At 53.3% G+C, this 26,054-nt stretch overlaps 2 protein-coding genes across 8 annotated transcripts in view; one reads left to right on the top strand and one right to left on the bottom strand.

Moving 5' to 3' along the window:
• The first annotated feature begins 2,123 nt into the window (after positions 1-2,123).
• On the top strand, positions 2,124-13,422 carry PLIN4 (perilipin 4). 5 transcript variants are annotated; one of them, XM_066344596.1, is made up of 8 exons: positions 2,124-2,234; positions 2,355-2,421; positions 2,900-3,008; positions 3,900-3,976; positions 6,765-11,307; positions 11,424-11,611; positions 12,921-13,007; positions 13,083-13,422. In XM_066344596.1, exons 2-8 carry the CDS (start codon positions 2,371-2,373, stop codon positions 13,413-13,415), a joined length of 5,388 nt encoding a protein of 1,795 aa, XP_066200693.1. In that variant the 5' UTR covers positions 2,124-2,234; positions 2,355-2,370; the 3' UTR covers positions 13,416-13,422. The 5 variants fall into 5 exon arrangements, with proteins under 5 accessions (XP_066200693.1, XP_066200704.1, XP_066200683.1 ...); XM_066344607.1 differs by having other exon boundaries at positions 2,177-2,267; XM_066344586.1 differs by lacking the exon at positions 2,124-2,234 and having other exon boundaries at positions 2,275-2,421; positions 3,918-3,976.
• A 19-nt stretch (positions 13,423-13,441) lies between these two features.
• The window catches only part of HDGFL2 (HDGF like 2), a 28,444-nt gene continuing 15,831 nt past the window's right edge, over positions 13,442-26,054 (bottom strand). Inside the window, exons 4-15 of one of the 3 annotated variants that reach the window (XM_066344638.1) lie at positions 24,242-24,358; positions 24,063-24,140; positions 22,988-23,153; positions 22,770-22,845; positions 22,341-22,656; positions 20,973-21,076; positions 18,196-18,269; positions 17,954-18,024; positions 17,474-17,575; positions 17,032-17,245; positions 16,189-16,321; positions 13,442-15,752 (exon numbers count right to left, since the gene is read on the bottom strand). In XM_066344638.1, coding sequence (XP_066200735.1) covers positions 15,650-15,752; positions 16,189-16,321; positions 17,032-17,245; positions 17,474-17,575; positions 17,954-18,024; positions 18,196-18,269; positions 20,973-21,076; positions 22,341-22,656; positions 22,770-22,845; positions 22,988-23,153; positions 24,063-24,140; positions 24,242-24,358 — 1,554 coding nt within the window. In that variant the 3' untranslated portion in view covers positions 13,442-15,649. The remainder of the gene's footprint in view (positions 15,753-16,188; positions 16,322-17,031; positions 17,246-17,473; positions 17,576-17,953; positions 18,025-18,195; positions 18,270-20,972; positions 21,077-22,340; positions 22,657-22,769; positions 22,846-22,987; positions 23,154-24,062; positions 24,141-24,241; positions 24,359-26,054) is intronic. The other 2 variants (XM_066344621.1, XM_066344628.1) reach the window with 2 other exon arrangements.

Genomic DNA, 26,054 nt, shown 5'->3' with positions numbered 1-26,054 from the left:
TGGATAAAAACCCTGCCTCCTATGACTTGACAATAAAGCAGAAGACAGGCAATAATCAAGAAAAGTAAGTAAACTTAGTGTTAGTAGAATGATGAGAAAATAAAAGGAGGCCTTGGCCGGTTGGCTCAGCGGTAGAGCGTAGGCCTGGCGTGCGGGGGACCTGGGTTCGATTCCCGGCCAGGGCACATAGGAGAAGCGCCCATCTGCTTCTCCACCCCCCCCCCTCTTCCTCTCTGTCTCTCTCCTCCCCTCCCACAGCCAAGGCTCCATTGGAGCAAAGATGGCCTGGGCGCTGGGGATGGCTCCTTGGCCTCTGCCCCAGGCACTAGAGTGGCTCTGGTTGCGGCAGAGCAACACCCCAGAGGGGCAGAGCATCGCCCCCTGGTGGGCGTGCCGGGTGGATCCCAGTCAGGCGCATGCGGGAGTCTGTCTGACTGTCTCTCCCCGTTTCCAGCTTCAGAAAAAGAAAAAAAAAGGAGAGAAAATAAAAGGAAAGGACAATGGGGAGTGTATGGGGGTTCGAGGAGAGATGTATACTATTTTTAAATAGGAGAGGGGGTCCACAGGAAGGCCTCTGAGGAGGTGACATAGAGCAAAGACTGAAGAACATTCCAGGCAGGAGGCATAGCCTGTGCAAAGGGCCTAGGGCAGGACCTTGCCTAACCTGTTGGAAAAAGAGCAAAGAGGCCTATGTAGCTAGAGCAGAATGGGGGAAAGAGGGTATGAGAAGGCAGGGAGAGGACAGGGACAATGGGCCACAGGGAGAACTTGGGCCTTAACTCCAAGGGAGGTAGGAGCCCTGGAGAGTTGTGGGAAGAAGGGGGATGAAACCTGACCTGGTGTTTATGATCATTCTTATTATTTTTGCTGGGTTCCCCAGGCCTTGCTGCACTATGGTAGCCGAGGGAAGGGGCACACCCAAGGCCCATGACCCCCCAACGCTGCCTTTAGGAAGTGTTGGCGGGAGGAGAGGTTGAGGGATCCCCCGCCCCTTTTTGTTCCTTGACTGTTTGGCAAACATTTGACTCCTAGGAGACAACCTGAGGGTAATCAGAACCAGCATCAGGACCCTCCCTTCTCCCAGCCTAGAACCCAGAGTCACTAGCTGGGTCTTTCCCCAACCCCCACCAGTACACAACTGGGATCCCTGTTTCAGGAGCAGGTAGGGGGGCAACAGCCCAGGGAGTCACTCTGTGTGCCCATCCACAGACAGCTCACTCTATACATAGGCTCAGGATCTGGGTCTGAATCCTATCTCTGCCACTTCCTGGCTCTGTGGCCTCAGGCATAGAATGCCTCCTCCAGGAAGCTATATTGAATTGGTTCTACCAGGTTTGGTTCTCACGCTTAGGGTACCTCCATCTCTGTTGGCACTGTCTTGATCTGCATTTTAGTCTGTCTCAAGGGAAGTTCCTTCTGGAGAGTGACATGTCCCCTCCCTGCTGAGGACACTGCTACTCTCTGCCTGGACAATACTAAGCTGTCTGCTGAGCACCTGCCGGGTACTAGGAACAGGGATAAACAGGTCACATGTGTGTCCTCATTATGCACTCATAACCACCCTATTAGTTGGCCTATTTAACCAAATATTTAAGTGCCAACTGTGTGCTGGGTACTGTTCTAATGCAGGGAACAGAGGGAGAGCGCTGTGTGGGTGTCTGGGGAAGAGTGCTGTAGGCAGAGCACAGCCCATGCAAAGGCCCTGAGGCAGGACCATGCCTGGAGATTTAGAGGAATAACAAGGAGGCTCCTGTGGCTAGAGTGATCAAGGGCAAAGAGCCAGGAAAAATGAAAGCATAGGGGAAGAAAAACATTATGGGCAACTGTGAGGAGCCTGGAAGGGAAACTGAGGGCAAGGTCCTAGTAGAGCTGAAATTTGAACAATGTCCATCTCATGGATGGAAAGAATAGGCCAAGGGAGCATATAGGCTGTGTCTCAGGGACATAGATGGCCTGTGAATCACTCAGCTTGGTGGAGGTGGGTGCTGTGGGCAGAGGTGGCCCAGTACTCAGAGCAGGGGAAAGGTGCTGGGCCCAGGGCCCATGCTGGGCTGGGCTGGGCTAGGCAGGCAGGCAGGCACATGACCATCAGGGCCCTCCCCCAACCCTCTGGCTGCCTGCCTCTGCTGGCCAGGCCTGTGCCTGCCCCAGACCCTATAAGGCGTGGGAGCTGAAAACAGAGCCAGCTGCCAGCTGTGCCACCAGTCACTCCAAAGGACCCTCTCGCAGTCCAGGTGAGCAGTAGCAGGGTGAGGCCAGTTCTCCAGGTGGGTGTCCAGGAACGTCTGGGGGCTAGGAGTGTGGGGCAGGAGGCCTTGGAGACCCATTTATGGACTCTCTATGCCCCCTTCCAGCTGCTTAGAGTTTAACATGTCTGCTCAAGAGGAAGGTGGCCGGGAGTCCACTAAACCCAAGGGCAAGGTAAGGAGAGGTATGGGAGGGGGATCCCTGCTGAGGCTTGGAGACCCCCCAGAACCTTGGAGAAGGTCATGACCTCCAGTCCTCTTTCTGGAAGGGGGTGGGATGGGAGGACTCTGATAGCCATGGTGCTAGCTGTTCCCTTCTCTCCCAAGTTGAGGTGAGGGGTGGCTTCTGCAGACCTCAGCTCCTTTCCTACTGTGACCTTGGACTATCCACAGCCCCTCTCTAAGCCTCAGTTTCCCCATCTGTGAAATGGGGACTGTGGAAGGAGAAGGCCTTGGAGATTAGAAAGACCTTTTTCTCTGTCCATTAGAGGCCAGCTGCATCTGCCCAATGTCCCCACGAGAAAACTGAGGCTTAAAACTTAAGGTCACACAAAAGCAAGGGCCACACATAGGTGTGGGAGCCCAGGGCTGTCTGATGCTTTCCCCCACCCACCACAGCCTGGCCCAGCTCACGCTGCTCCCTCCTCACACAGACCCTGGGCAGCTTCTTGGGGTTCCTGCCTGGCTTCAGTTCTGCCCGGAACCTGGTGACCAACACCTATGGCTCAACGAGGGAGGCCCGGCCAGTCACTGACCCCACAGGTACTCCCAACCCCCAGGCCACCCATCCCCAGGCCCAGGGTGAGTTCACAGCTCCATAGGGTGGAGGATCTGGCGGGGACCCCAGCAATAGGAAATCAAAAGGACTTCCGGCCACCCTGGGGGTGTTTCATGTTTACCTGTGTCATCTCAATAGACACTACTGCAAGACTGGTAATACTCATTCAGCACCAGGTGGGGAAACTAAGGCATAAATATGGCAGCTGAGTGGCCCAAGGTGGCATAACCAGCAAAAGTGGGGTACAAATACAGCCTGTCTCCCTCCAGTACTATCCACACTCTCCAGCCCCCTACCACCCCATCACCCCATTTCTGATGCCCATGGACCAGGGGCTGGGCGTTCTGCAGGTCTCAACTTATTGGGAATGGTGATCTTGGTTCCCAAAGAAGGCCAGTGGCTTCCCTGGGGTGGAAGAGCCTGGGGGTTTCCCTACCCTCCAGATACTCAGCCAGGGTACTCTGGTGCAGGGGGGCCCAGAGTTGGGGTGGCTGCCTGGGCTGGGCTTCACCCTGGGCCCAGAGCCCTTGGCAGCTGACTTTTGCTCCACATACCCAGGACTGACAGGCAACTGCCAGCTGTAGCAGGGATGGGGCAGGGCCCTGACTCCTCTCCCTGTGGCCTCCCTGGGTGGGCATCCAGCACCCAGGCCCCAGGCAGAGAAAGCACCAAGGACTCCTGTTCCAGGGTACCGTGGCCTTGGGGGGCGGTCGAAGGGAGCCAAGCCCATAGCCATAGATGTCACCTCCTGCTGTCCCTGGCAGGGTAGCTGGGACATTCCTGACCTTTCAGGCTGTGCCCACCAATTGCGCAACGAGCATCAGGGTGGCTGATGCCAGCCTGCTTCCCTCGCCTTCCCTGGGGTGCCTGACCAGCTCCTGTCCCCATAGCAGCTACCGATCTGAAGCAGATGGCCACAGAGGTGGAGAAGCTGCCACCGCCTTCAGACAAGGTGAGGGGGGGTGCTGGAAGAGTCGGGTCTGATGGCCTCTGCCTCCCTTGGGTATGTTTTGGTTCCTCCCCAAGACAGCCCTGTGTGTCCTACTATAAAACTTCAGACAGATCCTTCCCCACTAAGCCCCATTTCCACATCTGTGAAATGGGTGCAGTCTGCCTCACTGCTCAGCACGGTCAGCCTCCAAACAGACTATATAGAGAGCCCTCCGCTGTGTCTAGGATGAAATGACCCAAACAACTACAATTCACTCACCATGTCAGGCTCTAGGCACCATGCCTTATACATGCTGTTTAATAGTTAATTCTTCCAACCACCCTGTGAGGGAGTAGATAGTACCCCACACTGTAGTTGAGGCACAGAGAAGCTAAGCCACTTGCCAAAGGTCACACAGGATGTGGTAGCTTGAGATTTGAACCCAGGGGTAGTCAGAGGCTGAATTACACCAGTGCTGCATCCACCCTCCATCCTGACTACCTGGTGACCGCCCATGTTATTCTGTTCTCAAGGCTGGGCCAAGTGGAGGGGCTGATGTAAGCCAGCTGAGGCCACAGCAGGGTGGCAGTGCTCCGACAGGAACGCCTCTGCCCAGCATATGCTCATGCCCTCACTTTGGTCTTCCCAGTTTTCCTCTGCCCTCAGCTCAACCAGATCTAGGGTCTCAGAGAGCGAAGAACCTCAGAAAGCCCTTCTGACAGAAATTTAAACAGGCATGCCTGACGAAGTGGTGGCGCAGTGGATAGAGCATCAAACTGGGACACAGAGGACCCAGGTTCGAAACCCTGAGGTTATCGGCTTGAGTGCGGGGTTACTGGCTTGACTGTGGGATCATAGACATGACCCCATGGACACTAGCTGGAAGCCCAAGGTTGCTGGCTTGAGTAAAGGGTCACTCGGTCTGCTGTAGCCCCCCAGTCAAGGCACATATGAGAAAGCAATCAATGAACTAAGGTGCTGCAATGAAGAATTGATGTTTCTTGTCTCTCTCCCCTCCTGTCTGTCTGTCCCTATTTGGCCTTGTCTCTGTCACAAAAAAATTTAAAACAGACCCTTCACCTTCTTTCCATTTATGCATTACTTCCTCTCTGCTTGTGTTAACTGAGCACTTGCTATCTACAAAGTGCCTTCGGTACCTTTTTTTTTTTTTTGGTATTTTTCTGAAATGAGAAGCAGGAAGGCAGAGAGACAGACTCCCGCATGCGCCCGACCAGGATTCACCTGGCATGCTCACTAGGGGGTGATGCTCTGCCCATCTGGGGTGTTGCCTCATTACAACCGGAGCCACTCTAGCGCCTGAGGAGGAAGCCATGGAGCCATCCTCAGTGCCTGGGCCAACTTTGCTCCAATGGAGCCTTGGCTGCGGGAGGGGAAGAGAGAGACAGAGAGGAAGGAGAGGGGGAGGGGTGGAGAAGCAGATGGGCGCTTCTCCTGTGTGTCCTGGCGGGAATCAAACCCAGGACTTTCACATGCCAAGCTGATGCTCTACCACTGAGTCAGCCATCCAGGGACGAAGGAGATGCCATTTTAACCACCATTTTTCAGAAAGTGGCTCAGAGATGTGGCTTTCCCACAGCAAGTACAAGAAAGCTGTGATTTGAACCTGGGTCTCAACAGGCATGGAGCCCAAGGTGCCCACTTGATTCAATGCTAGACAGGAGGCAGTCAGTGAGAATAAAACTTCAGAGCTTCTCAATGTCAGTACTGTGGCCATTTGAGGCAGAATCATTCTTGGTTGTGGGGTCATCCTAGGCACCATGGGGTGCTGCAAAGCAGCCTGGGCCCCCACTCAATCATTGCAAGTAGCACCCTCGCCCTCCCCCTCCAGATGCGACAACCACAGATGTTGCCCAGCATCCCCTGGTGGGGGAGGGGGACAGAATCGCCCGTGAAAAGCACTTAATTAAAAATAGCACACTCACAGCTGAACCTGAATGGTGGCAACCCTGAGGACACTACAATGCTTTGGTAGTTTGGTTAAACTAGTGACAACTACCATTGAGTAGATTAAAATAATTAAGTTATTGACAATTTCCTATGGCTCAACCCCAATACTTTCCTCCCTCTCTTCCTTCTAGCGCACTCAAGAGAGACTGGAAGGGAGAAAGTGAGGGAGGAGAGAAATGAGAAGCATCAACTCATAGTTGTGGCACTTTAATTGTTCATTGATTGCTTCTCAAATGTGCCTTGACTAGGGGAGCTCAAGCAGAGCCAGGGACCTTGGGCTCAATCCAATGACCATGGGATTACATTGATGATCCCATGTTCAAGCCAGTGACCTCGGGTTTAGAACTTGGGTCCTCAGCATCCCAGGTTGACACTCCACCTACTGTGCCATCGCCAGTCAGGCTGTCCCTGTACTTTTTCAGTTACTAATTTCCCAAACATTTATTCCCTTCTTAGTTGAATACATTCATTTTGATGAGCAATTTGGTCCCTCCATTGTAATGGGGAAACCAAGCTCAAATTCTGCTACAGATAAACAAAAATATATAATTCAATGGCTTGCTGAGCCCAAGGCCAAGGCACCTTGTCAGGGGTTCCAGAGGTGTTAGGGACTTGCTGTCGGCAACGGGGAATTACTTGAATTGGGGAAATAATTTGACACCATGATAGAGCGTTTTAAGGCTGTGTAGTGTACTGGAAGGCCATGGGTGTATCAGAGGTGGAAAGTGAGGAGATGGGGCCTGATCCCACTCAGCAGGCTCGTCAGGAATCAGATGGGCAATAATTAGGTGGGAGGTATCTCCCAGCTCTGCTCTTGACTACATGTGTCCTTTCTCATTAGATGATTTCAGGGGCGAAGAACTTGGTGTGCTCCACGATGTCTAAAACCAAGGATGCTATCTCCTCTGGTGCGGCCAACGTGATGGACTCAGCTAAAGGAGTGGTCCAAGGAGGTCTCAGCATGACCCAACCTGTGCTCACAGGAACCAAGGATGCTATGGCCAGCGGGGTTGTGGAGGCAGTGGGCATGGCCAAAGGGGCCGTTCACACTGGTATGGATACCACCAAGACTGTGCTGACTGGCACCAAAGACACCATCTGCAGTGGAGTGACAGGTGCTGTGAACATGGCCAATGAGGTTGTACAGGAAGGCCTGGATACTTCAAAGGCTGTCCTCACAAACACCAAAGATGCAATGTACACTAACCTCACCGGGGCAATCAGTATGGCAAAGGGTGCCGTTCAAACGGGTGGGGACACCACCAAAATGGTCCTGAATGGCACCAAAGACACAATGTCCACTGGGCTCACAGGAGCAATGGGTGTGGCCAAGGATATCATTCAAACTGGCATGGATACCACCAACGCAGCCCTCTCCGGCACCAAAGACACAGTGTCCACTGGGCTCACTGGGGCAATGGGTGTGGCCAAGGGTGCTGTGCAGGCTGGCATGGACACCACCAAGACAGTCCTAACAGGCACCAAAGACACAGTGTCCACTGGGCTCACAGGAGCAATGGGTGTGGCCAAGGGTGCTGTGAAGACTGGCATGGATACTTCCAAGACCGTTCTTAAGGGAACCAAAGACACAGTGTCCACTGGGCTCACAGGAGCAATGGGTATGGCCAAGGGTATCATTCAAACTGGCATGGACACCACCAAGGCAGCCCTCTCTGGCACCAAAGACACAGTGTCCACTGGGCTCACTGGGGCAATGGGTGTGGCCAAGGGTGCTGTCCAGACTGGCATGGATACCACCAAAACTGTCCTGACGGGCACCAAAGACACAGTGTCCACAGGTCTCACCGGGGCTATAGGTGTAGCAAAGGGTGCTGTGCAGACTGGCATGGACACCACCAAGACTGTCCTGACTGGCACCAAAGACACAGTGTCCACTGGGCTCACAGGAGCAATGGGTGTGGCCAAGGGTGCTGCCCAGACTGGCATGGACACCACCAAGACAGTCCTAACAGGCACTAAAGACACAGTGTCCACTGGGCTCACAGGAGCAATGGGTGTGGCCAAGGGTGCTGTCCAGACTGGCATGGATACCACCAAGTCTGTCCTGATGGGCACCAAAGACACAGTGTCCACTGGGCTCACTGGGGCAATAGGTGTGGCCAAGGGTGCTGTCCAGACTGGCATGGATACCACCAAGACCGTCCTGACGGGCACCAAAGACACAGTGTCCACTGGGCTCACCGGGGCAATGGGTGTGGCCAAGGGTGCTGTGCAGACTGGCATGGATACCACCAAGACTGTCCTGACGGGCACCAAAGACACAGTGTCCACAGGTCTCACCGGAGCTATAGGTGTAGCCAAGGGTGCTGTGCAGACTGGCATGGACACCACCAAGACTGTCCTGACAGGCACCAAAGACACAGTGTCCACTGGGCTCACCGGGGCAATGGGTGTGGCCAAGGGTGCTGTGCAGACTGGCATGGATACTTCCAAGACCGTTCTTATGGGAACTAAAGACACAGTGTCCACTGGGCTCACAGGAGCAATGGGTGTGGCCAAGGGTGCTGTGCAGACTGGCATGGATACTTCCAAGACCGTTCTTATGGGAACTAAAGACACAGTGTCCACTGGGCTCACAGGAGCAATGGGTATGGCCAAGGGTATCATTCAAACTGGCATGGACACCACCAAGGCAGCCCTCTCCGGCACCAAAGACACAGTGTCCACTGGGCTCACTGGAGCAATGGGTGTGGCCAAGGGTGCTGTCCAGACTGGCATGGATACCACCAAGTCCGTCCTGACGGGCACCAAAGACACAGTGTCCACTGGGCTCACTGGGGCAATGGGTGTGGCCAAGGGTGTTGTACAGACTGGCATGGATACCACCAAGACTGTCCTGACGGGCACCAAAAACACAGTGTCCACTGGGCTCACCGGGGCAATGGGTGTGGCCAAGGGTGCTGTGCAGACTGGCATGGATACTTCCAAGACAGTCCTAACAGGCACCAAAGACACAGTGTCCACTGGGCTCACAGGAGCAATGGGTGTGGCCAAGGGTATCATTCAAACTGGCATGGACACCACCAAGGCAGCCCTCTCCGGCACCAAAGACACAGTGTCCACTGGGCTCACTGGAGCAATGGGTGTGGCCAAGGGTACTCTCCAGACTGGCATGGACACCACCAAGACTGTCCTGATGGGCACCAAAGACACAGTGTCCACTGGGCTCACAGGAGCAATGAGTGTGGCCAAGGGTACTCTCCAGACTGGCATGGACACCACCAAGACTGTCCTGACGGGCACCAAAGACACAGTGTCCCCTGGGCTCACAGGAGCAATGGGTGTGGCCAAGGGTGCTGTGCAGACTGGCATGGACACCACCAAGACTGTCCTGACTGGTACCAAAGATACAGTGTCCACAGGTCTCACCGGAGCTATAGGTGTAGCCAAGGGTGCTATGCAGACTGGCATGGACACCACCAAGACTGTCCTGACGGGCACCAAAGACACAGTGTCCACAGGTCTCACCGGAGCTATAGGTGTAGCCAAGGGTGCTGTGCAGACTGGCATGGATACCACCAAGTCCGTCCTGACGGGCACCAAAGACACAGTGTCCACTGGGCTCACCGGGGCAATGGGTGTGGCCAAGGGTGCTGTGCAGACTGGCATGGATACTTCCAAGACTGTCCTAACAGGCACCAAAGACACAGTGTCCACTGGGCTCACAGGAGCAATGGGTGTGGCCAAGGGTGCTGTGCAGACTGGCGTGGATACTTCCAAGACGGTTCTTATGGGAACCAAAGACACAGTGTCCACTGGGCTCACAGGAGCAATGGGTATGGCCAAGGGTATCATTCAAACTGGCATGGACACCACCAAGGCGGCCCTCTCTGGCACCAAAGACACAGTGTCCACTGGGCTCACTGGAGCAATGAGTGTGGCCAAGGGTGCTGTCCAGACTGGTATGGACACCACCAACACCGTCCTGACTGGCACCAAAGACACAGTGTCCACTGGGCTCACCAGGGCAATGGGTGTGGCCAAGGGTACTCTCCAGACTGGCATGGACACCACCAAGGCAGCCCTCTCTGGCACTAAGGACACAGTGTCCACTGGGCTCACAGGAGCAATAGGTGTGGCCAAGGGTGCCGTCCAGACTGGCATGAATACCACCAAGACTGTCCTGACAGGCACCAAAGACACAGTGTCCACTGGGCTCACAGGAGCAATGGGTGTGGCCAAGGGTGCTGTGCAGACTGGCGTGGATACTTCCAAGACGGTTCTTATGGGAACCAAAGACACAGTGTCCACTGGGCTCACAGGAGCAATGGGTATGGCCAAGGGTATCATTCAAACTGGCATGGACACCACCAAGGCGGCCCTCTCTGGCACCAAAGACACAGTGTCCACTGGGCTCACTGGAGCAATGAGTGTGGCCAAGGGTGCTGTCCAGACTGGTATGGACACCACCAACACCGTCCTGACTGGCACCAAAGACACAGTGTCCACTGGGCTCACCGGGGCAATGGGTGTGGCCAAGGGTACTCTCCAGACTGGCATGGACACCACCAAGGCAGCCCTCTCTGGCACTAAGGACACAGTGTCCACTGGGCTCACAGGAGCAATGGGTGTGGCCAAGGGTGCTGTGCAGACTGGCATGAATACCACCAAGACTGTCCTGACAGGCACCAAAGACACAGTGTCCACTGGGCTCACAGGAGCAATGGGTGTGGCCAAGGGTGCTGTGCAGACTGGCATGGATACTTCCAAGACGGTTCTTATGGGAACCAAAGACACAGTGTCCACTGGGCTCACAGGAGCAATGGGTGTGGCCAAGGGTATCATTCAAACTGGCATGGACACCACCAAGGCAGCCCTCTCTGGCACCAAAGACACAGTGTCCACTGGGCTCACTGAAGCAATGGGTGTGGCCAAGGGTACTGTCCAAACTGGCATGGATACCACCAAAACCATCCTGACTGGCACCAAAGACACAGTGTCCACTGGGCTCTCAGGGGCTATGTGTATGTCCAAGGCTGCTGTCCAGACTGGTCTGGGAACTATACAGAATTGGTTACCTGGCACGGAGGAAAGCTCCTCTGGTGAACTCATCTATGACAGGGACCTAAACAAATGTGGGGAACCTATTGTCCTGATACCCCAGGAGACTCCATCCTGCAGGACCTCCAGCAATCCAGACACTCTCTGTACTGACCAGGACCTCACCTTAGAAGTCACCACCTGCAGCCACAGCCTTGACTCCTCTGTGGGAACATTCATCCAAGGGGACACCCTGGGCAAGGAGGATGTGAGGTACTTGGTTACCACATGTGGCCATGAAGGTGTCACAGGTTTTACTACACTCCAGGATGAACTAGAGCAGCTGGGGGAGTTCTTCCACCCCATGAGTGCCAAGGAACAAGGTAAGAATAAGACGGAATGGGTCCCAAGTCCTAGTGGGGGCCTGTTATCTGTCCAACCCAGGTCTTGAATGCCCCAAGGGGACTCTCAGGTCGAGTAATACCATCTTTCCTTCCAGCTCAGTTGATGGCCTCTGAGCCTGGGCCCAGGGTACCAGCAGCAGACCAGAGCAGCTACTTTGTACGTCTGGGTGACCTGGCCCATGGCTTCCGCCAGCGGGCTTTTGAGCATGCCCTGAGCCATCTGCAGCATGGCCAGTTCCAGGCCAGGGCCACACTGGCCGAGCTTGATAATTCCTTCCAGTTGGTAAGTCTTCCCTTCCCCAAGGGCGCCTTCCTCAGAATATCCCGAGAGCTTCCTTATCTGACATCTGTCAGCCACTAAGACAGCCAGACTGCTCTTGAAGGGCTTGTGTCCCAGAGAGAGATGGACAACCAAACCAAATACAGTAGTCCCTCCTCGACTATCTACGGGAAATATATTCCAAGACTCCTGTGGGATGCCTGAAAGCACAGCTAGTACCAAACCCTATATATACTGTTTTTTCCTATACATACATAGCTATGATAAGAGTTTAACTTATAATTTAGGCACAGTGAGAGATTAACAATAAGGAATTAAAAATATTATAACACTTTAACAAAGTGACATTAATGTGACATTAAGTAAAATCAGGGTGACTTGAACATGAATGGGTGTGATAACCTCACAGTTGATTTGATAACTGAGCCAGCTTCTATGTGACTAACAGGCAAGGGGCATCTATAGCGTGAATATGCTGGACAAAGGGATGTCACATCCCAGGCAGGACAGAGTAGGGCTATGTGAGATTCCATCCCACTCTTCAGAACAGTATGCCATTCAAGAATTATGAATTATTTTTTGAATTCTCCCTTTAATTATTTTCAAACCATGGTTGATCACGGGAACTGAAACTGTGAAAAGTGAAACCGAGGGTAAGGGGAGACTTGTACCTACACACAATGGGGATGCAAGGAAGGAACAAGACCATGCAGAGAGGGTCAGGCCGGGCAGGAGCGTGTGCCTTTCAGCCACACTGTGAATGCCAAGGAAAGCCCTGCAGAGTTGGGGAGAAGGGGACCACAAGAACAGAGTGCCCAATAACAAGCTGGATGTTAAGGGAACAGAAAGGCAGCTGGGATGACAAGGTGAAGTGAAGGTGGGGACAGATAAGGGGGAGCCCAGGTATCTAGGGTTCAGTGATAGGCAGAGATCGTGATGCAGTGCCAGTGGGAGACGAGGACTGAGACGCCTTGGGAACATACTGCAGACCATGGTGAGGTGTTGGTTTTAACAAACAGGCACTGGGGAGCTTTGAGCTGAGAGGTGACAAGATCCCATTATCTGTTACTTGATCTTCTCGAAGACCTCAGGAGAAATTTGGATTATTGCCACTTTACAAGAGGAAATGAGCCCATCGTGGCACAGCTGGCTCTAAACCTGTGGCCTTTCCAACATGCCACACAAAGGTCTACACATGAGGCTCCAGGCCAGGCCTTGGAGAGTCCACCTCAGCCTCTCATGCCTCCCCCAGGGGAAAGTATGTGAAAGGTCCCTGCCAAAAGCCATCATTTCTCTATGGGGCTCTTTCCAGATTGAAAAGACCAAGCAGGCTCAAGAAGAACAACTGTCACCAGATCCAAGCCTGAGAGGCAGAGTGGAGAAAGCCGGCACCCAAGAGGTACATATGAAAGGCCAATGCTCCCAGCGTCTTCTGCTCTCTGACACCTGCTTACCTTCCTCCCTCCTTCCACAGGTGCCAGATTCAGGGGCTCTGTCCAGGGCCCGTGGCCTCATCCAGGAGCTTCATGTGGCCTACAGCACCCTGGCCTCTGGCCTCCAGGGTCTCCCGGCCGAGCTCCAGCAGTGGGTCAGGCGGGCGCGGCACAGCCTCTGCGAGCTCTATGGTGTTGTCTCCTCTGCTGGCTCCATTGCAGAGCTGCCGGTTGAGCGCCTGGCCCAGAGCCGTGAGGGTGTAAGCCAGGCCTGGCAAGGACTGGAAAAGCTGCTGGAGAGCGTGCAGCACAGCCCCCCACTCAGCTGGTTGGTGGGGCCGTTTGACCTGCATCCTGGTGGGCAGCAGCTGTAGGTCCCCCTCAGAGACTCCCCAGCCCCAAACCCGCCCCAACTTCCTGAAACTCTGGACCCTGCTGGCTGGTGCCCGAAAAACTTTCTGCATTAAGTGTACCACGCTCCCAGCTCTGGGACTGCATCGTCCACCTTCTTTCCCAGCACATCTGGCCCTAGAAGCCCAGGGTTGATAAAGCCCCCCACCAAGAGCTCCATTATCTTGTGGGTAGTGGAGGTCTTCCACCCTAGTCTGGGCCTTCAGCTACCAGCTTAGCTGGTGGTCCTGCTCCTCCATCCTCACTGTGAAAAATATCGACCCCAGCCCTTAGCAAACACCTGTACGAGAATGTACCAGAGTGCCGCTGCCATCCTGAGGCATCCACTGCCTCTACTGACACCAATGTAGCCAAGAGAAGGAGCTTTATGAGGACAAAGCCACCAGCAGCCACCCCCAGAGGGGCTTTGCAGAGGCCTCCTTTGAAGACTACATTGCTCAGGAGGAGAGGGGGTGGGTTACAAATCAAGTCTCTTCCTCCCTCTTCTGCTTACCCACTTGCCTGGCCCTGCCAATAACAGGATCACAGAGCTGAGGTTCTAATCCTAAGGCACCTGAGCCCAGAGGCTGCCCGTGGCCAAATAGAAGAGCTTCCCCACAGGGAAAAGGACCCTTAGGAGTATGTGACAAAGTGGGCTGAATGATCCTTCAGGTCTTAGTAATTGCTCCCAGCTGGAGACCAGGGCCTGCAATAATTTGAAAGCGTCTCTGCCTTCCTGGCCACAGAGGTCCAAGCCCCCTGCCCATGTACCCAGATGTAAAAATACTGAATGTTCATTCAAGAAACACCCCTCACTGACCTCAGCCTCTTTCCAGCGGGGAGCTGTACATCAGAACACCAGCTGCCCATGCCATAGAGCTCCCTCCTTCCCAGAACCTACACCATGCTGACAGCATGCCCCCACATTGCACCCTCTTCTCAGAAATGCTCAGGTGCTCTGAGCTCAAGGACAGATGGGCCAACTCTCCCTGAAGTTTACCAAAGGCTGCCAGAACCTGGGAGGGGCTCTGCATCAGGGTGCTGGCACCTGGTTCAACATGGGAACAAGTCAGGGAATCTTCTAAGCCTTCTTTTCCTTGGCTTCCATCAAGTAAGGTTATCAGAGTTGAAGACACTGGGAATATAGCTGTTCGCAGAAGTGACTTGACTTCAAGTCCAGCCAAACCAAATGGGGAGGGGGGAAGTGCTCAAGAAGTCACCCACCACACCATGGTTTCCCTCTCAGCTAGAATGGATAGACTCAGCCAGGGCAGGGGGACACACAGGAGGCCACTGCTTAACCACAAATTGCCACGTAAAGGTGCCTGGCTGGAAGCCACACACACATCCTCCATCTGAATCCAGGAGACAGCCCTTTGAGGCTCGAGTCATCCTATATCCAGGTGAGAAAAGAAAAGCCCAGAGTGGAAGTGCCACTTGCCCAAGGTCACACAGTGAGGCCTCCCCCCAGTGTTTATGCCTTGTGAATGTGTAAAGAGAAAGGACAGCCCACAGAGCCATTCCTGGCCTGAATGCCCTGAGGTGGCAGTGCCAACCTCTCTGGGTCTTGCTTTGGGGAGGGAGGTGCAGTGCCATCTGCCCCGAGGGTGAGAGGGAAAATGGCTGAATCAATGGAGCAAGAAAGCAGCTTCTGGGGAAAACATGGTGGTCACTGTCCTGGACCTGCCCTCCCAACCTCTTTGTTCCTCCTTGCTAGGCACTGGGCAGCCAAACCCAGGACATCAAACCACAGCCTCCAATTGAGCCTCGAAATTCATAAAATTTTATTTTTCCTTTATTATTTTTGGAAAGGCCTTGCTCCCACCCCACTTCTTCACCATCAGCCCTGCCAGGCCAGAAACACTATTAAAACCAAGCTCATATTTACTGTATGGCTTAAAACCCTTTGTCCCCAAATGGGCCCTTGTCAGCTACAGACCTCTCCGCAATTGCAGCCCAGCTGCACCAGTAACACTAGAAAACCAAGCCAATAAAAGTGTTTTTCGTTAAAAAAAACCCTTTATAGTCATTTCATGTTGGTTGGAAATCACAGAAATTGGGCAGAAAATAAAACCCGAAGGGGACAAATACAAATGAAGAGCACAGCATCTCCCCAGCAGTTCTCTGTTCCCTAGGCAGCCGGCTGGAAAGGGGGAGGGCAGGCCTACAGGCATCTACATGATGGTGGGCAGGGCCTGGCCGCCAGGCTGCCCGGGGCTCAGCTGTCCTCGTCGTCCAGGGACTCAGAGTCCACGTGCGCCCTCTGGCGCTCCTGCAGGTCCTTCCCAGGCCCATCCAGGTCGGGCCCCTCCCTCGCACTGCTGGTGAAGCACAGCACGGTGGGCGTGAGCAGACTGCCTTCCTGTCTATCTCAATCTACCACTGACAGACTGAAAGCCCTAGGCTTACCCCCACCATGCCCAATGCAGTAAGTGTGTGTTGAATGGTCTAGGGTTCTCAGCTCGGCCCCATACTAGACTCCAGGGTGCTTGTGAAAGAGCCTGCCTGAACCCACTCCTGGAGAGTTAGGAGGAAGCCACTGTTCCTAGCGTCTGACCCAAGGCAGCTCAAATCCCTCAACTGGGGGTCCAGGGGTGTCTGCTGCTAAAGTGGGGGATGGGAGGCCAGCACATGGGAGCCAAGTCTCTGGGACCCTGACCAGGACAAGCAGCCCACTGGGAGCAACTCAAGACATCAGGATGCCTTCTCAGCAAGTCACCCCCCATTTTTTAGAAAGTTGCTCCCAGGGTCACTTACTCATTGTGTAACAGGTCTTCAAAAGAGCCTCGTATTTGCCCCTCTTCAGAGTTTTGTCCTTCGTCCTGCTCCTTGTCCTCCGTGCTCCCACCCTTCTGGGATGTGGCCTCACCGTTCACTGAGGTTGAGAGGTCTGGGGGGGCGGACAGAAAGGAGGTCATTGGGCACTGCAGTGCTCTTATCTGGGGTCCCTGTCCCCTTCTCATTGAGAGCAGGTGGGAGAGCAAGTCAGTTTTGGGACAGGAGACTATTGACCCTCCTGAAGGGCCCTGGCCTCCTGTGCCCAGTCATCTCTACCTCCATGCCTTCCAGATGCATGGGGACTGTCAGCTCCATCAGGCCACGGCTGGCTGCATGTGGTACTGCAGCCATCCAGAACCCCTGAAGAATGGCTGAGGCTGAGTTAGAAAGGAGAGAGATGTCCCTTCCGGGCTATTCCTCGGGCTGCTGAGGCCTCTTCAGCTGAGTCAACCTGACATCAGTCTCAAGGGCTACTTCAAGCATCTGTCATCAGGACCAGGTGACCCTAACAGGAACATACTCCTGTTCCCAGAGGCCACTGCCCCTGCCAGAAACACCCTCTTCCTCCTCTTAGCTTACTCATGACCCTCCAGAACCAGCCCAAGGCTTGTGCCTCCCAGGAGTGTTCATACACACCAGCTAGCATACACACACAGCCTCCTACACTACCCGGTCTAAGGAGCAGAGCCTGTGAGCAGCATAGGTGTGAGTACCAGGCACTAGCTGCCTTGGGAACACAGCTAGACCTGCGCAAAGAACACCAGCAGGACATAACACCCTGGCTGTCAGGAAGTAGGGAAGGCAGCCCACTCAGCTCCTCACCAGCACTGGGCTCATCCTCCACCCTCTCTGACAGGGCCTCCTCTCCAAGCAGAGCCTCCTCGGCCTTCTCTGCAATAGCCTGCTCCTTCTCTGCTCCAGTTCTGGTTGTTTTCTGGATGGCCTCAATCTTTGGTCCCAGGACCCGCGACTTGAGCCGGGTGTAGACTTCCGCAGCCTTCTCCATCACCTCCTTGTTGGCCTTATAACGACGAATCTGCCCACCAAGAGACTTGGCTCAGTGAGTGCAACTGGCCTTACCCCTAACCTGAGACCCTCCCTATTGCTGCCACCACCCTGGTACCTCCCCTGAGACTGAGCCAGTACACCAGCTTTCTCCTCACCGACCAAGGGCAGCTGTGCCCAGAAACACGGGCTCCCCAAGCAGACCTCAGACTGTTTGGACACCTTCCCCTAGCCCCTTCCACCTGTGTTCCAATCACACCTTTTTCAATGTGGCCACCACATCAGTGTTCTTCTGGAGGATATGTGAGGTCACCTGCAGGGTCCCAAGCTCCTCTAGTGCATTCAAACACCTCTTCACATCCTGTAGGGTGGGAAAGAAAGAAGTAAAGAGGGACAGCACCTAGGAGACCCAATGGGTCTGAGAAAGACACCCTGGGGTTTCACCCACAGGAGGGCTGATTAATGGGGGAAGGCCAGGGACAGCAAAAAGACCCAGAACTCGGAGAAGCCCTGGGGGCTGTCCACAGCGCCACCTGGTGGGCATACTAAGCACTGCACCTCAGGATGGCCCTCAGCAGGGAGACACACAGAAACAAAGACCCCCACCCCACCCAACCTGAGGCACCCTGAATTTGCCTCAACTTCTGGAGACTTCTAAGGGATCTCTAGACATGAGGGGGTGGCAGGGACTGCTTCACTTAGGGAAAGTGGCTCCCTGTGGCCTGAAGGTGGTTCTTACCGGATTATCAACCTTCAGGGCAAACTTGATCTCACTGTGCAGTTTCTGAAGCTTCTCTTCCACGGAAGGTTCTGTGGCCAGGAGAGAATGCACCACCTGGGCCTAAGCCATTACACCCAGATGTGGCCAACAACCTGCCTGAGCAATGCTATGATGACAGAAGAAATCTTCCCTCCTCCCAACCCCTCAGCAACTTCAGGCTGCAAGACCTTGGGCAGTGACCAGGACAGCTGGGCCCTCACCTTTCTTCTTCTCAACCTTCCTGTCCGTTGTGAACACTTCTGAACGCTTCCGGGTTCGTTCCACCTTCACAGGCCTGTGAAGACTCACACTCCTTAGGCCTTCGACCAACAGCCACAAAGCCACCCTAACCCAATCACCACCATCCTCCCCATCAAGAGCTGGGAGCTGCAGAAGAAAACCTTTAGGAGGCCCTAGAAGCTGGAAGGAGGGATCAGAGACCATCATGACCTGGTCTAAAACGGGCACCTCGGACAAACCATGTGAAATCCAAAAATTGTTATTTTAATATATGTCAGGGCTACTGGCTAGTGAGTAAAACTTAGAAACCTAGTGAATGAGTTATTAAAAGGCACTCGAGCCTGACCAAGGCGGTGGCACAGTGGGTAGAGCATCAGCCTGGGACACTGAGGACCCAGGTTCAAAACCCCGAGGTCGCTGGCTTAAACACAGGCTAATCTGACTTGAGTACGGGCTCACCAGTTTGAGCACAAGGTCGCCAGCTTGAGCGTGGGATCAGACATGACCCCATAGACACTGGCTCGAGCCCAAAGATTGCTGGCTTGAAGCCCAAGGTTGCTGCTTGAGCTCAAGGTCGCTAGCTTAAGCAAGGGGTCACTGGCTCGGCTGAAGACCCCTTGTCAAGGAACATATAAAAAAGCAATCAAGCCTGACCTGTGGTGGCACAGTGGATAAAGCGTTGGCCTGAAACATTGTCTCCAGCTCAAAACCCTGTGCTTGCCCAGTCAAGGCAACTACTATGAGTTGATGCTTCCTGTTTTTCCCTCATCTTTCTCTCTCTCTCTGTCTCTCCATCTCTTTCATTCTCTCTCCCTTCTCTAAAATCAATAAAAATCTAAAAAAACAAACACCCCACCAAATTAATGAACAACTAAGGTGCCACAACTCTGAGTGACGCTTCTCATCTCTCTTCTTTCCTGTCTGTCTCATTAAAAAATAGGCCCTGGCCGGTTGGCTCAGCGGTAGAGCGTCGGCCTGGCGTGCGGGGGACCCGGATTCGATTCCTGGCCAGGGCACATAGGAGAAGTGCCCATTTGCTTCTCCACCCCCTCCCCCTTCCGCTCTGTCTCTCTCTTCCCCTCCCGCAGCCAAGGCTCCATTGGAGCAAAGATGGCCCGGGCGCTGGGGATGGCTCCTTGGCCTCTGCCCCAGGCGCTAGAGTGGCTCTGGTCGCGGCAGAGCGACACCCCGGAGGGGCAGAGCATCGCCCCCTGGTGGGCAGAGCGTCGCCCCTGGTGGGTGTGCCGGGTGGATCCCGGTCGGGCGCATGCGGGAGTCTGTCTGACTGTCTCTCCCCGATTATAGCTTCAGAAAAAATAAATAAATAAATAAATAAATAAATAAATTGGGGCCCTGGTCGGTTGGCTCAGCGGTAGAGTATCTGCCCGATGTGTGGAAGCCCTGGGTTCGATTCCCAGCCAGGGCATATAGGGGAGGCACCCATCTGCTTCTCCACCCCTCCCCCTCTCCTTTCTCTCTGTCTCTCTCTTCCCCTCCTGCAGCCAAGGCTCCATTGGAGCAAAGTTGGCCCGGGGAACTGAGAAATGGCTCTATGGCCTCTGCCTCAGGCGCTAGAATGGCTCCTACTGCAGCAGAACATCGCCCCCTGGTGGTCATGCCGGGTGGATCCCGGTCGGTGCATGCGGGAGTCTATCTGTCTGACTTCATCCTGATTCTCTCTATGGAAAAATACAATCAATAAATCAATAGGCTCTGATTGGTTGGTTCAGTGGTAGAGTGTTGACCTGGTGTGTGGATGTCCCAGGTTCAATTCCCAGTGAGGGCACACAGGAGAAGGACCCATCTGCTTCTCCATCCCTCCCCCTCTCACTTCTTTTTCTGTTCCCCTCTGCAGCCATGGCTCAATCAGAGCAAGTTGGCCCTGGGCGCTGAGGATAGCCCCATGGCCTCTGCCTCAGGCACTAGGAACTCAGCTGCCACCCCGATGGGGCTGAGCATCACCGGGGAAGGGGCTTGCCAGGGTGGATCCTGGTCAGGGTGCATGTGGGAGTCTGTCTCTCTACCTCCCCTCCTCTCACTGAATAAAAAAGTAAGTGAACAAATAAATAATAAAAGGCACTCGAATTGAACACTCATAGATGACAGCAGTGTTCGTTAACATAGTTGTAGATCTATACTCTACTTGGCAGTCTGGCTGCCAAGTTCCCAGTGAGCAGATTCCAACCAATGGCTGGAATTCCACTGAAAAAAATTGCAGTGAGGCCCTAGCTGGATAGCTTGATTGGTTGGAGCATCGTTCTAATATGCAGGGCTTGCGGGTTCGATCCCCAGTCAAGGTACATACAGGAAGAGATCAGTTTCTATCTCACCCTCTTTCCTTCCCTCTCTCTTTAAAATCAATAAAACAAAATCTTTTGAAAATGAATGGCGGGGAGATGTACCATCCCCACACCTCAGTTGGCCTCAGACTTTAAAAAGCCTGAGAACCACTAGTCTGGGGACAGTTCTCCTCTTCAGCACTACTGATATTGGGGCCAGTTCATTCTCTATGGGGGGCTGTTCTGGGCACTGTGGGGTGTTGAGTAGCATCCCTGACCCCTACCTGCTCGATGTCAAGAACACCCCCCCAAAGACCACAATCCTGAACAGGGGATAGACACTTCAACTGAATCTGACTACTAAACTAAATTTGGAAGCTGGGTCATCTCAACTATAAGTAAGAGGTCCCCAGGAGGCTGAGAACCTGGGGACCAGGAATGGCCTTGGGGAGCTGAGGGAGTACAGGCTGAGTGCTGACCTGGATCGAGGTTTCTCCTCGGGGCGCCCTCTCTTTTCCTTCTGGCTGGATCTCTTCACAGGCTCTGTGCTTTGTGGCTGTAACTTCTTAGCTGATTTCTTCACCTGCAGCAGCAAAATGGAGGAGCTGAAGGAGCAGGGGCTTGCCCTGATCTCCTGAACTGTCCCCCTTGGAGATACAGCATGATACTTCCTGCTGGGAAGTATCATGGAATGGACCTTCGCATTGCTGGGAGCTGATGGAATGGACAGGATGGGATGAGAAAGATCCCTTTGTCTAATCCATTCTCCAGCAACAGACTGTCAGGATCTGAAAGGACCACCCAACAGTGGAGCAGCCCACCATATTCCTCCTTCCAAGCAGGATACTTCCTGAGGCAGAGAACTTAGCTCCCCTAGTGACAAAAGGAAGAGCAACTGGGAGAGACTAGGGTGTTATCAGGCTTCCACCATCTCCACATCAAGTGTGGTCCTAGGCTCAGTCTAGAATGTGATGGTCCTGGGAAGTCAGACTCTTGGATTCAAGCCAGACTGTGAGTGCCACCAAGTAGGGGCTGACAGGCCTGCAGCACCGAATGGTACCTGATAGTCACTACTGCCCGTCATTGGCATCAGAGTCCTCTTAAATGCTCCCACACTCACAATACACACTGTTCTTCCATAGTGGCCAGAGGACACATGTGAACACCTGAATAAGGTCCATCTCTCCTCTGCACACAACCCTTCAGGGCTCCCACCTCCCTCAGAGTAAAAGCTGAAGTCCTCTTCACAGCCCACAAGGCCCTGTAAAGCCTGTCCACATTCCCTCCCTGCCCTCACCTCCTTCTTTCTGCCAGCTCACTCTGATCCAGCCATATAGGCCTGTTCTTCCTCCCTCATGCCAGACATGGCTCTGCCCCAGGGCCTTTGCACTGGCTTTGCCTGCAGACTAGGATGCTCGAACCCCAGGTATTTTCCCAGATCACCTCACTTAATCCAGACCCCTACATGTCACTCCCTCAACTGAAGCCTTTATATCTACCCCAGTTAAAATAGTAACCCTCCCACCCTCACACTTCACATCCCTCCCTTTACTTTATTCTTCTTAGCACAGAATGTTCTGGAAAACACCATGTAACATCCTAACATTGTCTACTCTGTCACCCACAGATGCCAGCTTAACAGCAGAGGTGTCTGTGTCACCCACCCATTACTTTACTGCCACACCTCTGGCACCCATAACAGTGTCTAGTGCAGTATGTGCTTAATAAATGTGCTAGGTAAGGAATGGACTTGCTTGAAGAAGTGGGTGTTAAGAAGCCTCCTCAGCCACCCATGTTTCCCCATCACCTTCCATGGGCCCCCGTGACCCCCACCAGGTTTGGCGCACCTCTCTCTCCAGCTCAGCCTCAGCCTCAGAGTCAGAGGAGGACTGAGGCCCCCGTCCCCGACCCTTCCGGCCGCGCTGCTTCCTGACGGGTTCTTCCTCATCCCTGAGCTCATCGCCGCTGCTGCCCCCACTGCCTGCGTGCAGGGCCTCCCCGCGCTCTGCCCGCTCGCGCCTCCGCTCCTTCTCCTCCTTCTCCTGCTCCCGCAGCCGCCGCAGCTCCTCCTCCTGCTCCCGGCGTCGCCGGGCCTCAAGTTCCCGGCGCCGTTCCTCATCACGGCGTTTCCACTCACTGATTCGGTCTACTTCCTCGCTGTCACTGTGAGTGTGGGCCAATTAGAAGGGAGACCTGGTACTCAGGAAGCACAGCTCCAAACCCACCCACAGTCTGGCTGAGGACCCTGACAGAGGCGACCCAGGGTCACTGCCCACCTGTCACTGCTTGAGCTGCTCGGGGGCCGTTCAGGCTTCGGTTTCCGCCCACGGGGTTTTGGGGGAGGCTTCTCAGCTAAGAAAAAGGAGAAGGGGGTGGTCTTCTCCCATAACACCCTCCAGGTGGGTCAGGGGACCCCCACAGGCTAGCCCAGAGGCAAGGGCCCATACAAGGTAGGCCCTGCGAACCAGATCAGGACTAGTGTCAATGATCCTACCTGGCTTCCTGCTCCTGGGAGGTTTCTTTACCGACACATCCGAATCAGAGGAGGAAGATGTGGAGGCTAAAGAGAAGGAGGAGGCCGACCTGGCCACAGCCACTGGCTCAGCCTTGGCCCCTTCTGATTCTGGTTTGGAGTCTGAGTCCGAGGCAGAGGGCGGCTTCTGAGAGAGGCCGGAGCATGGAGGTGAGAGGGCAGACCCAATGCCCTTTGTAGCCCCCAACCCACAAAAATCTGCCCTCCCAAATGAGAAAAGCTTCAGTTAGGCCTGTAATCACAGGCAGCTCTGGATGTGCCTGCAGCTGCCTGATCTTTCACTTCCCTCAGAGTGTAATTTCTCCAGACCTCCCACGTCCTGGGTGAAGTGCAGGAGGTCAAATGAGATTCATAGTTTTTCCCCTAAGGCAAGAGCTTTTTAAAACACCACAAAATCTTGCCTGGAAGCCCAAACAGAGGAGCTGCCCTTTCACTGTTTCAGCTACCAAGTTCTCCTGGGCACACACTTCTACATGCACACACAGGTGCATGCACACTCACACATGTTCATGCACATACAATACATACACTTGTATACAACTTGCACATGACTCACATATGACCAACACAATCGTACACTTGCACACACCATACACACACAACCATACTCATACACATGCAACACAGTTGTACATGCACAAGACACACTCATACAGGCATACACACACACACACACAGATCTCTCTCGCTTCCTCTCTCACACACACTAGGCAATTAAGGGTACTTTACACCCTTCCAATGCCAGTACTCCAGAATACTACTTTCCAAACCAGCCTGTGAATTCTGGTCAGGAGCAGTGGCAGCCAGGTCATCTCCTGCTAGGGAAATGCTCTGCACACATGGTACCTGGAAACTACGGGCTAAGGCCATCAGTGAAGCCAGAGGCGAAAGTCGATGGTCCTTTGGGGTCTCCTTGTAATCTATACCCTATCCTACTCCAAAAAGGACCCAACTGTAATCACAGACAATGGCTGGTGACCCTGGAGAGAAACTCTAAGAGTTGTTCCCAGGTGGGCATGGAAAAAAAGAAACACACCTCTACCTTTTTCTTCCGTCCTGCCAAGGGGCCCCGCCGTGGGACCCTGACGACGGCTTTCTTCTCAGGGGTGAAGTCCTGAGTAGAGAGAAGGGAGCTGAACAGGGTCCCGCTGGCTGGCCACAGCTCGGCTCCCACCTGTGCATCTCTCCCCCCCAAGGAGCCAATCACCTGCTCACCTGGTCACTGGTCTTCTCTGACTCAGATGAGCTTTCAGAGTTTTCCTCCTCAGATGGAGACACGCTAGCTTGATCCAGGTCGCTGGAGACCTTCCGGGCTCGTTTTGAGACAGACATCTGGAGGTGGAGCAGTCCAAAGAAATCAGCGACAAGGAAAGCACGTGTGCTCAGCAGAGCCGTCTCCCACCTGACCCCTCTTAACCCTGGGAAGAGCTGAGGTTCTAGAACCTTTGTGAGGGCAGCGGGGACCCTTCGAGAATCTGATAAAAAAAAACAGGGATCTTAAAACCTTGAGGACATTATGCCGAATGAAATCAACCAGTCACAAAAGGACAAATACTACAAATAGTACAAATATTATTAAGAGTCCACTAATAAGAGAGAATCCTACAGGAGTCAGATCCATAGAGACAGGAAACAGAGGGTAGGTGCCAGGGCTGGGGAAGGGAATGGGAGCTAGTGTGTAATGGGGACAAAGTTTCAGTTTGAGAAGATGAGAAAATTCTGGAGGCAGATGGTATTGGTGGTTGCACAATAGTGTGAATATATTTTAAGCCACTGAGCTATACATGTAAAAATGGTATGTTTTATGTTATATATACTTTACTTACATAAAAAAAAAAATAGAAAGAAGCCTGACCAGGTAGTGGTGCAGTGGATAGAGCATTGACCTGGGATGCTGAGGACCCAGGTATGAAACCCCGAGGTCACCGGCTTGAGCATGGGGTTGCCCACTTGAGCATGGGATCACAGACATGATCCCCTGGTCACTGGCTTGAGCCCAAAGGTCGCTGGCTTGAAGCCCAAGGTTGCTGGCTTGAGCAAGGGGTCACTCACTCTGCTGGAGCCCCTCCCCCATCAAGGCACATATGAGAAAGCAATCAATGAACAACTAAGACACAACAACAAAGAATTGATGCTTCTCATCTCTCACCCTTCCTGTCTGTCCCAGTCTGTCTGTCTGTCTCTCACTAAAATAATGAAAATAAAAAATTTTAAAAAAAGAAGAAAAAGAAAGAAAAAAATCAAGCCCTGGCCAGGTAACTCAGTAGATTATCTTACTGTCCTAATGCCAAGGTTACAGGTTCAATTCCCAGTCAGGGCATGTATGAGAATCAACCAATGAATGTATAAATAAGTGGAACAATAAGTCTATATTTCTCTCCCTCCCTCCCTCTCTCTCTCCCTCCCTCTCTCTCTAAAATCAACAAATAACCTCCACTGGATAGCTCGGTTGGTTGGAGCATCCTTCCAATACACAAAGGTTGCTGGTCAATCCTCAGTCAGGGACTTGACCAGGCAGTGGTACAGTGAATAGAATGTCAAACTGGGACACAGAGGACCCAGGTTCAAAACCCAAGGTCACTGGCTTGAGCCCAAGGTTGCTGGCTTGAGCAAGAGGTCACTGTAGCCCCCCCAGTCGAGGCACATATGAGAAAACAATCAATGAACAACTAAGGAGCCGCAACAAAGAATCGATGCTTCTCATCTCTCTCCTTCCTGTCTGTCTGTCCCTCTCTCTGACTCTCTCTCTGTCTCTGTCAAAAAAATAAATAAAAAATCCCCAGTCAAGGCACTTCAGAAACAGATTGATGTCTCTCTCTCTCTCTCTTCCCCTTCCTCTCTCTATAAAATCAATTTTTAATAAAAATATATCAATCCAATCAATCAATTTTTTAAAAAAATCAAAACAGAGGTCCTTACCCTAGAGAAACATATATGTATATACTCTAGAAATAGAGACAGTAGTTGCAAAACATTGTGAATGTACTATATGCTGCTGAGCTGTGCATTTCAGAATGGTTAATTTTGT

This window comes from Saccopteryx leptura, chromosome 1 (assembly GCF_036850995.1).
Source record: "Saccopteryx leptura isolate mSacLep1 chromosome 1, mSacLep1_pri_phased_curated, whole genome shotgun sequence".
Lineage (NCBI taxonomy): Eukaryota > Metazoa > Chordata > Mammalia > Chiroptera > Emballonuridae > Saccopteryx > Saccopteryx leptura.
This window is presented reverse-complemented; position numbering and strand designations above follow the sequence as displayed.